This window comes from Diceros bicornis, chromosome 5, assembly GCF_020826845.1.
Source record: "Diceros bicornis minor isolate mBicDic1 chromosome 5, mDicBic1.mat.cur, whole genome shotgun sequence".
NCBI lineage: Eukaryota > Metazoa > Chordata > Mammalia > Perissodactyla > Rhinocerotidae > Diceros > Diceros bicornis.
Window position 1 is genome coordinate 45501809 of NC_080744.1, and position 14497 is coordinate 45516305.

A 14497-nucleotide genomic window follows, 5' to 3' on the forward strand; every position below is an offset into this window, starting at 1 on the left:
CATAAACAACAATAATAAACTCATCAATCTACCCACTGCTCAATAAATGTTCATTATTCTGTTATTTGCATTACGACCTGAAGTGATCTGATCAGTCACCTAAAACTGTTGCTTCTCACAGAGTCTCTGGCATTCATCTCCTTTCTCTCATCTCCTCCTTAATCCATTTCACTTCTCTCATGCCTAAACTCCCAGAGCATCTTTCTTACTGGCCAACCAGTCTAATTTTTCCCTGTTCAATTCATCTCAGATAAAGCCACAGATTGAACTTTTTGAAACCACTTTCATCAAGTCATAGTTTGTCTACAAACCTTGAGGGTTCTTGTTTACCAATCAGAGTGTTTACAAACTCTCATTCTGCACTTAAGAGCTTCAGTCAACTGCTCCCTCCTCCCCAAGCTACCTACGATCTATATTTATCTTTATTCGACTCATATTTGTTTGAGCACCAACTATGATAAGAGAGCCAGCCACTCTCTCTACCATCACCGTCCTCCAGCATCCTCTCCTCTTCAAGGAAGCCCAGCTTGTGTGAGGCCCCCCTGCAGCCACCATAACGGTAACGGTTTTCGACTTTGCCAGCAATCTCTTCCTTTCTGCCCTCCAGATCTGATATCTCTTCCAAGATGCACCTTCTCCTGAAGTGTTCCCATGTGAATGAATCCCAGACCACAATAAAACCTTTCTTTTTTCCTGAATTCCCTCAGCATTCTCATACTAGATATCTATTGCTAAGTATTGTTCTCTTATTATTTCACATGCATTTGTTGGCCTCCCTGATTGAAATGTGAGCCCCAGAAGGGCAGAGGCCAAATCTTCTATTCTTCTTTTACCCAGATCTGGAATGGGCAAGGGCAGATGCAAGGCCAGTGAGGACCTTGATTTTGCACGTAGCTCATGGACAAGGCCCACTTGCCGCGGCATAGGCAATAAAGGCAAAAAAATGTGCACCAAAGACCTAAGGCTAGCTCCTAGCCCAAGGCTCAAGACTCGGCTGTGTTTTGAGAAGTGTTTGCTAAAAGCTGAATTAAATTTTTAAAAATAACTCATGCCCCTCAGACACCATGTATTCCTCTAGCACAAAAATCTCTACTGAAATACAACGGCCAGTTTAACCTACCAGGTCTCAATCACTAATCAGACTTGAAACTCTTGACTCTTCTTGGCCAGAATGCTAGGTCCAGTGGGGACGAGAAGGTACCATCTCGGCTGTCTCTGCTCTTACACCTGGCAACTACCTACAAATTAGCACCAGTTCATGTCTTTGAATCCGAAGTTGTCTGACTCCAGTACAAGCCAGATATTTGTAGCGAAACCTGTAAGCCCGGCTCCCTTCCTCCCCTCAGTCCAGTTGCACAATGTCTTGTCCAAACTGAGAACCCAGACAGGTAGTGTGTAGCCCCTCACAGAAAGCAGAGAAGATACCCCTCTCCCCAGGAGTTCTTAGAAAGAGTGCAGACAGGGAAATGGACTTACCCTCACATAGTAGTTCATGCCCATCCCCAACAGGTGCTGCAGAAAATGCTTGTCCTGCCTGCTCCCCGGGGTTGGCTCCCCAGGGCTGGGAAGGGGGCAGACATCAGGAGTTAAGGCGGGCGCCCTGTGCCCCACCAGGTCCGGCTGCAGTGGAGGTGCAGACCCGGCCCTGTTCAGACTGGTTTCAGGGGAAGCCGGGCTGCTGGGAGCCGGGTCCTGGCTTTCCTGGAGCTTCAGCCGGGGCACCTCTTTGGTACCCAAGCAAAAGTTTTTAAGACTCAGCAAGGTGGCTGGGTTGGCCAGCTTCATGCTCGCCATACGAGGGATCAATGTGCACAGTGGGGTGGGGCTCTCCTGGGACGCCAAGGTGGCATCTTCAGCCGGCAGGTGAGGTGCCAGGGCGGGGTAGGGAGGCTGCGGCGAGCCCTTGTTCCCGACCGAGCCTCCGGGGCTGCCTTCGTCCAAGGACGTGATGGACTCGTTCCGAAAGCGGCTGTACTTGGCCCTGTGCAGCATCCCGGGGTGCCCGAAGAGTCCTACATACAGCACGAGTCCTGCCAGGCTGTCCTGACCGCGTTCTCGCATAGCCTTGGCAGTGCAGAAACAGGATACTGTTGCATAAATCGCCTCGTAGTCTGCTAGATAAACGGAATGGAAAGCAAACGCCTCAACGCCCCGTGCAACTCGCGGCAGCCAGCTCTGCAACTCTGCTCTCGCCCTCGCCCGCCTCCACTCCAGAGCCTTTCAGGGTGACAGCCCGGGGGGGAAAACGCCTCCCCAGCTGATTCCAGTCCCTCCCTAGCCCTGGCGGCAGCACCCAGCGTTCTCGCTTTGGATTCCTTGCTGGGGAAGCCCGGACCCCGGCTGGCGGCGGCGGGGATCGCTCACCGCCAACTCTTAGGCGCAGAACCGGGCCGAGCACGGACCAGCCGGTCCCGCCGCATCGCCAGCGGTGCAGGAGCCTGGCAGAAACATTGAGCGCCCCCACCCCCAGCCTCCCCTCCTGCACACAGGAACTTTCAAACCTGCTCCCTCCGGCTCCCACAGGGCGGGGCACTGACTGGCCTATTAACCCTTTATTTGTTCCAGTGATTGCTCATTTCAAAAAAGGAAAAAAGAAAAACGTATATAGGAGCCAAAGGCCCTTCTGCCTGAGTTCGCTGATTCTGATGGCTGCCCTCTCTTGGAAGAGCTTGTCTTGCATCCCGTCTGGGCCACAAGCCAGGAGTACTAGTGACGGGCGCTGCTCCGCATTATTTCGCGGATTTGCGATCCCTCTGTGTTCCTCAGAGCCCCTCCCAGCCCGCCCACCCTCGCTCAGAGCCTCCCTCCCTCCCGGACTCGTCTCAGAGCTTCTTTCAGGAGCCCACCCGCAGCAGAAGGCTGAGATGTGCAGGATGATACGCAGCGTGTTGAAATTTTTATGAATGAACTTTGCTGAATGAATTTCTCTGTGTGTGTGCAAGCTAATAAATCTGTGAATGAAGCTGAGAATAGCTGTAATTGACTGATGGTCTCAGGGGTGCTTGGTTTTTATCCAATCAGGCGGCAGCTTGATGACTCATGCACCATAAATATACTAAACTAGTAGCCAGGAGAAATAACGCTGGAGAGAGCGATTTTATTTTGTGATATCTGATGAAAGGGTTAAAAGGAAAGGAAATCTTTACTATAGATCATCAGTAAGCTGGGCAGCAGGTTCAAAGGTCTGCTTTCTTTTTGGTTGAGATGGCCAGTAAAGCCAAGCGGAAGAGCTAAAAATTAGATCCATTGTTCCACCAATATTAGGACATATGGTACACAACTCCTGTGGGAAGCTGTGATGCATTTTTCTTAGAAACATGGTTCTTTTTTTTATTGATTGCTGGTTCCATCTCCCGTCTGGTGCAACTTCCTGTACCTATCAAATGCATTCTGAAGACAGGATGACAACTCCAAAGGCTCAGCCACAGGAAGCCAGGAAGGGAGCCGGGAAAGGGAAAGGCAGGTTCTTTTAGGAATGGAGAAGAGGAAACTGCTGAAACACTGGGAGGAGGTGGAAATCATGCATCAGAAGAGATAAGAAAATCTCTGCTGAAGGTTCCATTTCTCGCTGGGCCAAGGCTCTTGCATCTGAAATTGTACATTAATTCGAAAATTAAACTGCCAACCACGGGAATCAGAGATGCCACCTTCATTGTCTTATTGCCCACAAAGCTGCATTAGGCTCATGTGTATTCATGACTTTGGTGGCCCGAGTGCCCTTGGGATCCAAGCGCTGGTTCTGAATTAAATGGCTGCTCGTGACCAGCCGAAAAGCATCCTCACTGGCTTCCTGCTCCTCCACAGAAATAAAGCACCTTTTCACATCCCATCTGCAGAACCTGTTAGGGTGTGTTTTTCCTTGGGAAGGCCATTTTGCATCTTCATAAATCTTCCCTTCAATCCTTGCTGACCTCCTCTCTCTGCCCCCACACCTCCTCCTGGCAAAACTGAGGGTAGTAGCTAAGTCAGCTGGACCCCACATCCCTGGGGCTGAGGAGACAGGCTCAGGGCAAGAGTGTGAAGTAACTTTACTCTTTTTCTTTCTCCCTCTCCTCTCTCCTCCCCTCCTGGGGGGTCCCTTCCTTGCTGTCACAGACCCCACGTTATGCTGCCTTGAGAAAGTTACTTTACCTTTCTGCGCCTGAATGCCGTCCTCTGTTAGGAGCAGCTATCTAATGGAGATGTTATGAGATAATCCTAATCCCTGAAAAGCCCTTGGCACCGTGCTCCACACAGTGCCTGCCTCATTAAGTACATGTTGGGCAGTGTAAACAAAGGTCATTTGAACCAGGGCCGCCTGCCCCTGAAGCCAGTTCTCTTACCCCCTACAATGGAGAGACTACACCATTCCAGGCAATTAAAAAGAAAAATTAGGGCCGGCCCCGTGGCTTAGTGGTTGAGTGCGCACTCCGCTGCTGGCGGCCCCGGTTCGGATCCCAGGCGCTTCTCCAGCCATGCTGAGGCCGCGTCCCACATACAGCGGCTAGAAGGATGTGCAGCTATAACATACAACTATCTACCGGGGCTTTGGGGGGAAAATAAATAAATAAATAAAATCTTTAAAAAAAGAAAGAAAGAAAGAAAAATTAGCACAAAGTAGGAGAAGCTAAGAAAGCTAACACCAACTAAAGAAACGATTTCCTAACAATTGTGTGGGCCTGGAGAAAGAAGGGAAGAACAGGAGCCCACATGGCTGATGTGAATTCTTGCTGAGGTCTTCATGACTGGAGGATGGGGTGCCCAGGGGAGCCAGCTCACCCAACTGGCCGCACTCCAGGGGCTCAGAGAGCCCACATTCCTCAGGAGGAGTGAGTCCTAGGAGGGTTGGGTGGAGGAGAAGAACCAGGTGGGACCAGGTAAGGTAAGAAAGCAGCCATGGCACTGTGGGCTGCTTCTCTGTCCCCGGGGACCCTGGAGACGTTGGCTCTCCTATGCAGCTTTGCCAGGGCCACTTATGAGGGTGAAAGAAACCAGATCTGCAACTGGGAAGTGGGGAGCGGCCTCAGAGGCCCAGCCAGCAGCAGAGCGGCTCTCAGCCCAAAAGCAGGGGCTGATAAGCCGCTCCAACAGCCCAAGAGAAGGCTCATTAATTGAGTGGATCTCCCAGGTAGATGCGTGGGCAAGGCAGATGGTTTCCTTTTTCCTAGGACATTAGAACATCCTCTTTAATTAGTAATGATGAAAAGAATGTTAATAAGAGCTACTAATTATGGAACAAAAGACAGTGTACCTGCATTCTCATTCAATCATTATAACAACTTTTGGAGGCTGGGACTATTTTCCTTACTGCCCTACAGATGTGGAAATTAGGCTCAGAGCAAGTTCAGCAACTTGGCCAAGGTCCCCTGGCAGTTGAACAATGATGCCAGGATCCCTCCAGCAGCTCTGCCTGACTGCAAAGCCTGCGCTGGTAGCCATTGTACTCTGCTGCCTCCCAGGGCACCAGAGAGCTCAAGTCTAGACCCCAGGCCTATCATCTCCACATTGAAGAAGAGGCCGCCAAGGTTCCAGGTTTACAGTAAACACTCTGGTTTACTGGCCTATCCAAGCCCCACAGCCAGTGAGTCTACACAACAGGTCTAGTGTAGAACCAAGTGCTGACTCACTCCAGCCGCATGCCCTTACCCGCTGTGATACCAGCCAGAGCGTACAAGAATCTAACTTACACTTGGCGCTTACTAAATGTTAGCTCTTGCTCCCTTCTTCTTGAAGATCATATCTATAAAACCCACCCTAAATACCTCACAGGATTTCCAGAAGTAAAAACATGAATAATAGATAAGAAAAACCATTATTGTCATTAAACTGTCAGAGTACTATTAAACCCTGTCATCACCACCCTTGGAAAGCAGGGCTCATCTTAGACCACTGTGGTATGCCTCCGTTGCTTTGAGACAGCCCCCCTCCAAAAGCACCTGCTGTGAATTAACATGCCAGCTTCTCAAGGTACAGCCTGCCCTGGCTGGGCTCCTGAGTAGAACAGGCAGGTTCAAGGAAGAGCTGGGTCAGGCTGGGCCATGCTGGAATCAGCCAGGTCCTGCTAAGATTTTTTAGAGGAGTGGGGGAGAAGGAGACTTGAGCAAAAATGCCTGCCCAGCTTTTGTGGGATTGGGAGTAGAAGAAGGGCGTGCTAGAGAGTGTAGGGAGGTGGAGGCAGAACAAAACAGAAATAACTCTGGGGGATTGTAGGCCAATTGCTCCTTTGGAACAAAATGAAGCAGGTGGCTTCAGAATCCTATAGCGCAAGGACTCCTACTCCAGCCACCAGTACCATTTCTGTCTCAGAGCAGGTCTCCTCCTGAAGAACCATCACTGGGCAATACCTACTCTTGAAGAATTCTCACTGGGGATGAGCCCAACAGCCTATCAGTGATGAGCGCAAACACTGCTGAAGCTCTATTTGCACAAGACAATACTTATATAAAGCTCTTGGCAGAGACCAAAATACCATTTTAAGGATGGGGAAGTGAGATGGTGAGGAAGGGTTGAGTCTCTGAGTCAGGGCCTAGCTTCACAAAAGTAGAGGCAGGTCCATTTCCCCCAGAATTGTCATTAACACTGAAAACATCTTCCTTTTGCAAATGCAAATCAAAACAACACTAAGATACTACCTCACGCCCAATAGAATGGCTATAATCACCAAGACAAAAAACAACAAATGCTGGAGAGGATGTGGAGAAACAGGAACCCTCATACACAGCTGGTGGGAATGCAAATTGGTGCAGCCTCTATGGAAAACGGTATGGAGATTCCTCAAAGAATTAAAAATAGAGATGCCCTATGATCCAGCCATCCCACTACTGGGAATCTATCCAACGAACCTGAAATCAACAATCCAAAGAGGCTTATGCACCCCTATGTTCATTGCAGCATTATTCACCATAGCCAAGAAGTGGAAGCAACCTAAGTGTCCCTCGACTGACGATTGGATTAAGAAAACGTGGTATATATATACAATGGAATACTACTCAGCCATAAAAAAAGACAAAATCGTCCCATTTGCAACAACATGGATGGGCCTGGAGCGTATTATGTTAAGTGAAATAAGCCAGAAAGAGAAAGACAAACACTGTATGATCTCACTCATATGTGGAATATAAACCAACACATGGACAGAGAAAACTGGACTGTGGTTACCAGGGGCAGTGGGGGTGGGGGGTGGGCACAAGGGGTGAAGGGAGTCATATATATGGTGATGGACAAACAAAAATGTACAACCCAAAATTTCACAATGTTAGAAACCATTAAAACATCAATAAAAAAAAAAAATCTTCCTTTTGCCTCCTGCACCAAATGTTTTCAATTTTCCCACAGTCTTCAACCTTGGTAGGTAAACAGCTCTCTGATGGTTGCTGTCGACCCTAACTGGCTCTCCTGGAACCAGGACCAGCTAGAAACAGCACAAGAAAACAGATATTTTCCTATCTGTTGAAATGGAGATAATGTACCTGGAAGTGCTATGTATAGAGCTAGACATCATGCAGATGAAAAGTAGATGAGTTACTTAGGGTCAGTTTCAGTTGCAAATAACACAAAAATCCAAAAGAATAAACAAAACATTTATTTCTGTGGAGGTGGGAAGTTCAGGGATAGTGTCAGCTCTTGGCCATCCTTCAAGTAGATCTCTTCTCCTCATAGTCCAAAATGGTAATGGAGCTCCAGCTGTCTCATCTGCACTCCAGGCAGCAAAACGGATGAAAGGACAAAGAAGGACATGCCCACTCTCTTTAAAGAAACATCCCGAAAGCCCAATACAACGTTTCCACTCTCACCACATTAACAAGAACTTAGTCACATGGCTGCTCCTAGCTGTAAGAGAAAATGAAGTCTTCTTCACCTGAGAATGAAGAAGTCTTTTGTCTGGATGCATGGCTGCTGCACATATCATCACAGTCTGTTACTGGGGAAGGAGAGGAGACAGGATATTGCAGTAGACAATGGCATCTCTGCCATAGTGATATTTTCAGAAGACCTTCTACCTAGATACAGTTTAAAGCTAGCAGAGGATAAAAATGTCCTTGGTCAATGTGGCCCGTTTTCCCCTTTTTTCTGCACGCACACACACAAAGCTTAAGAACGACACACATGAAAACAGGTGCTGTCAGAATAGAAGCTTGCCTCTGCATAGCCAATAAGACTGGTGGAGTCTCTAGGCCTCTGAAAGGCGGTCAGGTGCTTCCAGAGCCAGCAGCGGACAGTCACAGGAAGTGCCTCCAGGCCACTGCAGATGGCGGTCTAAGTGGTTAATTGGGGTCAGGGATATCTTACAAGAAGGAGGGAGGGGGTGTTGGACAGGTGGTCAGAGCACGGTTATCAGGAGGTGTCTGGCTCAGGAGCAGGATTTCAATCCTAATTGTGGACTAGCAAGAGAAAAGGGCACAGACAGGGTCCTGGACAGATGGAAACTCTGGCACTACGAGTTGGCTAATCCAAACTTCATTTCCAATCCTCTTTTCCTTTGCCCACCTCCACCAGCAAAGCTAACTACTCACTTCGTCAGGCTTCCCTGCATCTGCAGGGGGTGGGGGCATGTGACACAGTTCTGGTCTATGAACTGTAGTGAAAGTCTCATGGGGCCTTCTGGGAAAACATCTGCTTTCCTGATAAAAGGGGCAGACAAAACTAGAGCCAATCCCCCCTTTTCCCATATCTTCCTGTCTTGAATGTGGATGTGATATTTGGAGTTGTGGCAGCATATTGCAACCATAAGGGAAAGACAACCAAATTATCAAGCCAATGGTCTTGACATCATTGAATCACTGAAACAAGACCAACAACTGTCTCCAGATACATTGTTATGTGACAAAAATAAACCTTGACTGGTTTAAGCAGCTAAAGCAGCTCTTAGTTAGTTGTTACCTGTTCCTTACAGCCCAAAGCATCACTATTGATACAAATCCAGTGGCAAGAACAGGGGTACAAGATGAGCAGGGCCTCGGGACAGTTATGAGAGGACACTATGGAGTCTGGTGAAAAAGGTCCAAAGGTAGTCAGACCAACTTGGGTTCAAATCTGGATGCTACAGTATGGTAGGCAGACTAAAGTCTCCCAAAGATGTCCATGTTCTAAAACAGGGGAACATGGCAAAAACACTTTGCAAATGTAAAAGGTGGTTCTGGTCATCAAATTCCAATATGTGCGTATGTGGGTGGGGTGTCTCCTCCACACCACCAAGCAATTCTCAGCGACACAGATCTGGGTGTCCTACAATTCAACTCAATTCTGATTTGATCTCCCTGGAGATAGCATCAGATTCCACAAGTTAAGGGCTCAGTTCCACAAGACTGTCCCCATTTCAGATGCCAATCACAAGCCCAAGTTATTACCTGTGCTTCTGACCGACCAGCTACAGATTAGAGGTTCTGGCTCTGGCCAGAAGGTTCTGGCCTCCTTGAGTTATAGGTTAAGGGCTCAGTCCTACAAGACTGCCCCCTCCTTCAGACGCCAATCACGTCGTCACCTGTGCTTCTGATGGACTGGCTATAGACTGGAGGTTCCAACAACCCCCTCCTTGGGTTTGATTAATTTGCTAGAGTGGCCCCTAGAACTCAGAGAAACTTTTTACTTACTAGATCATTGGTTTATTATGAAATAATGTATCTCAGGAACAGCCAGCTGAGAGAGATACATAAGGCAACGTATGGGGAAAAGGCACAGAGCTTCCATGCTCTCTGAGCACGCCTCTCTCCCCAAATCTCCAGGCGTCCATCAACCCGGAAGCTCTCCAAATTCCATCCTTTTGGGGTTTTATGGAGGCTTCATTACATAGGCATGATTGATTAAATCATTAGCCATTGGTGATCAATTCAACCTCCAGCCCCTCTCGCCTCCCTGGAGGTTGAGGGGTGGAACTGAACGTTCCAACCCTCTAATCATATAGTTGGGTTCCCTGACAATCAGGGCCCATGCTTAAATGCAGTCCAAAAGTCACCTCATCAACATAACAAAAGACACCTTTGTGGCTCTCATCACTTAAGAAATTGCAAGAGTTTTAGAAGCTCTGTGCCACAAATGGAGATGAAGATCAAATGTATATTTCTTATTATATATCACAAAATATGATTAAGATTACACACCTTGAGATATGGTATTTATCTGGGTGGGCCCAACCTAATCACATTGTAACTGCTGGCCCTCCAGGACCAGTTCAATTGACCCCATCTCTTATCAACAGCGTGATTAAGAATTGTCTTTCAGAAAATGTGCCAAGTCACGTAGCCAGAGCATGTGCAGAAGAACAAATCTTGACCCGAAATGATAGTGGAACCAAAGATCCAGAACCAAAGGACCAGGACACGACCAGAACTTGAAATTCAGACTCTTTTCAGAAGCAAGGGGTCCCTCATTCAGGAAGATCCAGTGTTAAAATTCCTTCCGCATCTCATCATAAAAGTTTAGAACCTCATTGTAAATGCTTAAAACTTTACCAGAAATGCTTGAAGCCCACCAATCAAAACCTGTCCCACTAGCATTTCCACGTGCCAGCCTGTTCTCCCAACCTCTTAAATTTCACCCCAAATCTGAATTCAGAATCTGAAATCTGAATTCAGATTTCATCTGAATCGGAGAGACAGATCTGAGGGCCACGCCCCCGTCTCCTTGCAGGTCCATCTCACAGAATAAAGCTGATCTCTTTTCCCAAAGGCTGATGCTGTAATTAATTGGCCATTTATGCACATCAGGCAAAAGAACTCCAATTTTGTGCGGTAACAATGTGAGGCCTTCAAAGCAAAGAACCTTTCCGATCTGTGGTAAAAGCTGGGAGATTTGGGACAGAAAAAGAAGGAGGAGAGATTTGAAGCATGAGAAGGACTGAAGCTGCTGTTACTGACTTTGAAGAGGAGGAAGGCTGGCCATGAGTCAAGGAAGCTAGGAAGGGCCCTCAGTTGACAGCCAACAGAGAAACAGAGACATCAGACTTACAGCTGCTAAGAACTGAATTCTAACAATCCAAATGAGCAAAAAAACCCAGATGCTTCCCTAAAGCCCCCAGAGAGGAATGCAGGCCCTGCCATCACTTTGATTTTAGCCTTATGAGACCCATGTCAGACTTCTACTCTAATGTACAGAGCAGTAAGATAGCAAATTTCTGTTGTTTAAGCTAAGTTGGTGGTGATTTGTTATGGTAGCAATAGAAAACTAATACAGATTTTGACACCAGGAGTAGGGTGCTGCTACCAGGAGTAGGGTGCTGCTGTAACAAATACAAAATGTGGAGTGGCTTTGAGACTGGGCAACAGGCAGTGGCTGGAAGAATTTTGAAGGGCATGATCAAAAATGTCTAGATTTCTTTGAGTGGATTATTAGTAGAAATATGGACATTAAAGGTACTAGCAGTGAAGTCTCAGAAGAAACTAAAAAATGTTATTGGAAACTGGAGGAAAGCAGATCCTTGTTATATAATGGCAGAAAGCTTAGTGCAATTCTGTTCTGCAGTTGCGTGGAAAGCAGAATTTGTAAAAAATGAAACTGGACATTTAGCAGTGGATATTTCCAAGCAAAGTGTTGAAAGTAAGGTCTAGTTTTTTCTTGCTGCTTTAGTAAAATGTGAGAGGAAAGAGATAAATTTAGGGAAGAAATATTAAACGAAAAATAACTAGGATTTGATAGTTTTGAAAACTCTCAGCCTATCTGGATGGCAAAAGATGCTAAAATTAAAAGATTCACTGTTAGGAATGTGTGCTCTACAAGAAAAGCCAAAGGTATGACACCTTGGAAAGATCAAAAGGTCAGAGCATAAAGACACACAAAAGGCTCTGAGATTAAGTGTCTGCCTCATAAATACCCTCAATCCAACTAGAGAGCTTAAGGTCTGTTCTCTCAGCCATATCAACGAAAGCCAAAAATAGAGATGGGATTATCTAGGAAAGGTCTGTGAATAAGCCTCTTTAATAGAGTAAATCCCCATGATATACATGGGAGACCCACAAGGTTCTGGAGAATGTCACGCCAGCAGAAACACTACCAGCTTGAACAGAAATAAACAGAGAAAGTCCAGAATGAAAGAAGGCTGTCAAACTCCCAAAATTCCATAGGCAGGAAATAGGCTGATAAAACTACTTAGCTGCAAACACATGCTACCCTTCATGAAAAAGGAACAATAACACAGAAGACAGAGCCATGAGCCCAGGTGACAGAGCTACAGGCCACAAAGGATTATTCCCAGACCTTGAAACCTAGTGGAATTTGCTCAGTTGGATTCAGAAATTACTTGAAACAAATGACTCTTTTTTGCTTTCAATTTTCTCTGTTTTTTGAACTGGAATACCTATAACTGTTATCCTATGCCTGTCCTGCCATTACATTTTGAGAGCAGATAATTTATTTCTTTAGTTTCAAAGGTCCATAGACAGAAAGACATTGTGCCCCAACATGGATCATTCCCATAGATTCACTCATATCTGATTTAGATAATTTAGATGATGAGATTTGGGACTTTGGAGCTGATGAGACTTTGGACTTTGAGTTGATGGTATAATGGGTTGAGACTTTGGGGGACCTTGGGAAGAGGTGAATGTCTTTTTTTGTGTGTGTGTGTGTGAGGAAGATCAGCCCTGAGCTAACATCCATGCCAATCCTCCTCTTTTAGCTGAGGAAGACTGGCCCTAAGCTAACATCCGTGCCCATCTTCCCCCACTTTATGTGGGACGCTGCCACAGCATGGCCTGACAAGCGGTGCATCAGTGCGCATCCGGGATCCAAACCCGGGCCGCCAGCAGCGGAGCGTGTGCACTTAACTGCTACGCCACGAGGTCGGCCCCAAGGTGAATGTATTTTGCATGTGGGACAGATGTGAAGTTTGGTGACCGAAGGATGGACTTACCTATGGGAAGTTAAAATAATAAATGGCTATCTCATGATGATGGCCTACTATGTGTCACACACCCATTTAGTCCTTACAGTAAAGCTACATATAAGGTAGACATTATTACCCCCCAGATGAAGAGAAACTGGGCTGAAACTGAAGAGAATTTTTTTTTTATTTTGTGAACTAAGCTTTGTAAAGCTTGGACTCCCTTACAGAACCTTGTTACAAGGTAAACAATTTTTCTTTTCTTTTTTTTTTTTTGAGGAAGATTGGCCCTAAGCTAACATCTGTTGCCAATCTTCTTCTTTTTTTTTTTTTTCTCTCCAAAGCCCCAGTACATAGTTGCATATCCTAGTTGTAGGTCCTTCTAGTTCCTTTATGTGGGACGCAGCCTCAGCATGGTTTGACGTGCGGTGAGTAGGTCCGCGCCCAGGATCCAAACTGGGGAACCCCCGGGTCACTGAAGCAGAATGCACAAACTTAACCGCTATGCCACCGAGCCGGCCCCCAATTTTTCTTTCTGAAATGCTTTTGTCTCTGAGATTTCCTCTCATGCCATCTATGTCATTTTTACAAGTTATTTCACCTCTCCGAGCCCCAGTTCCTCTTCATCTGTATAAAAAAGATAATAAAGTCTACCATATATGTAGCATTACTGTAAGGACTAAATGAATGTGTGACACATCATAGTCCATCATTATGAGATAGCCATTACTATTAGGACAGAGGCCCAAGGGAGAAGCAGAACTAAACAATAGCAAGGCTGAATGGATACTGAGCCCATACATTCTGATCTAGAACATTTAAAAGTTTTCCCTAAATTACATCCAAAAGAAGTCCTTATCTTTTAGAGATACGTATGGAAGTATTTAGTGATGCAGTGATGTGATCATTGAAATTTACTTTAAAGTAATCTAGCAGGAGAGAAAAAGTTGAGGGAATGGAACACAAACCAAGCAAGATGGCTATACGTCAATAATTGTTGAAGCCAGATAATGGCTACATGGGAATTAATAACACTTTGCTCCCTACCTTTGCAGAGCCTGGAATAATGTTGATCCTACAGATGGAGCATGGAGGCCAAGTAAATGCACTGCAAAAAGCAGGGCTGGAGAGGGGCACAAATAGGGTAGACATCGTCCCATACTCAGCTCTGCTCTTGTCAAGCTTGTCAACAGACAGGAAGACATGAGGGCTGTGAAGTTTGGGCCAGGTTGTCTGCACTTGTCAGGACTGCAGCATTAACGCTAGGAGGTGTTTCCAGTCTAATCCTCCATTCCTACAACATACATTTAAGAAATTTGCTTTGTCTTCCTGAGCCTCTACTTCTACAAAGTAAAATGCGTATGGGGAATGTATATTTTTTTCCAAGGTGTTGGGCAGTGGATTGTTCACAGCTCTGAAAAGCCATAGACTGTTCACCGCTCGTTGGGCAGTGGCTCTGCTCATGGAAGTAGCATACAGTAATTGAAGGATGCCTTCTGGGGGACCATGACATTGTCCCCCAGCCAGTGAAGTAGTAGAGAGGTTTTCTAATGATATGTCTTTTTTTTCAACAAGCATACACATGTCCACGAATTCTATTCATACCAATGTACTGGTAAACCTCAAATTTTCTTTCTAGTCCAAACTCATAAGTTCCAGATTCAAATTTCTGACTATCTTCAAACTCAACAGGTCAAAAACACA

The 14497-nt window shown here is 46.2% G+C and overlaps 1 protein-coding gene across 2 annotated transcripts in view; it reads right to left on the bottom strand.

The window, feature by feature from the left end:
- SHC4 (SHC adaptor protein 4) overlaps positions 1 to 2579 on the bottom strand; it is a 124433-nt gene extending 121854 nt beyond the window's left edge. The window contains exons 1-2 of one of the 2 annotated variants that reach the window (XM_058541533.1): positions 2502 to 2579; positions 1477 to 2114 (exon numbers count right to left, since the gene is read on the bottom strand). In XM_058541533.1, the coding sequence (XP_058397516.1) occupies positions 1477 to 2061 (585 nt within the window). In that variant the 5' untranslated portion in view covers positions 2062 to 2114; positions 2502 to 2579. Of the gene's footprint in view, positions 1 to 1476; positions 2375 to 2501 lie in introns of those variants that run through there. The other variant, XM_058541532.1, reaches the window with a different exon arrangement.
- Between the last annotated feature and the right edge of the window lie 11918 nt (positions 2580 to 14497).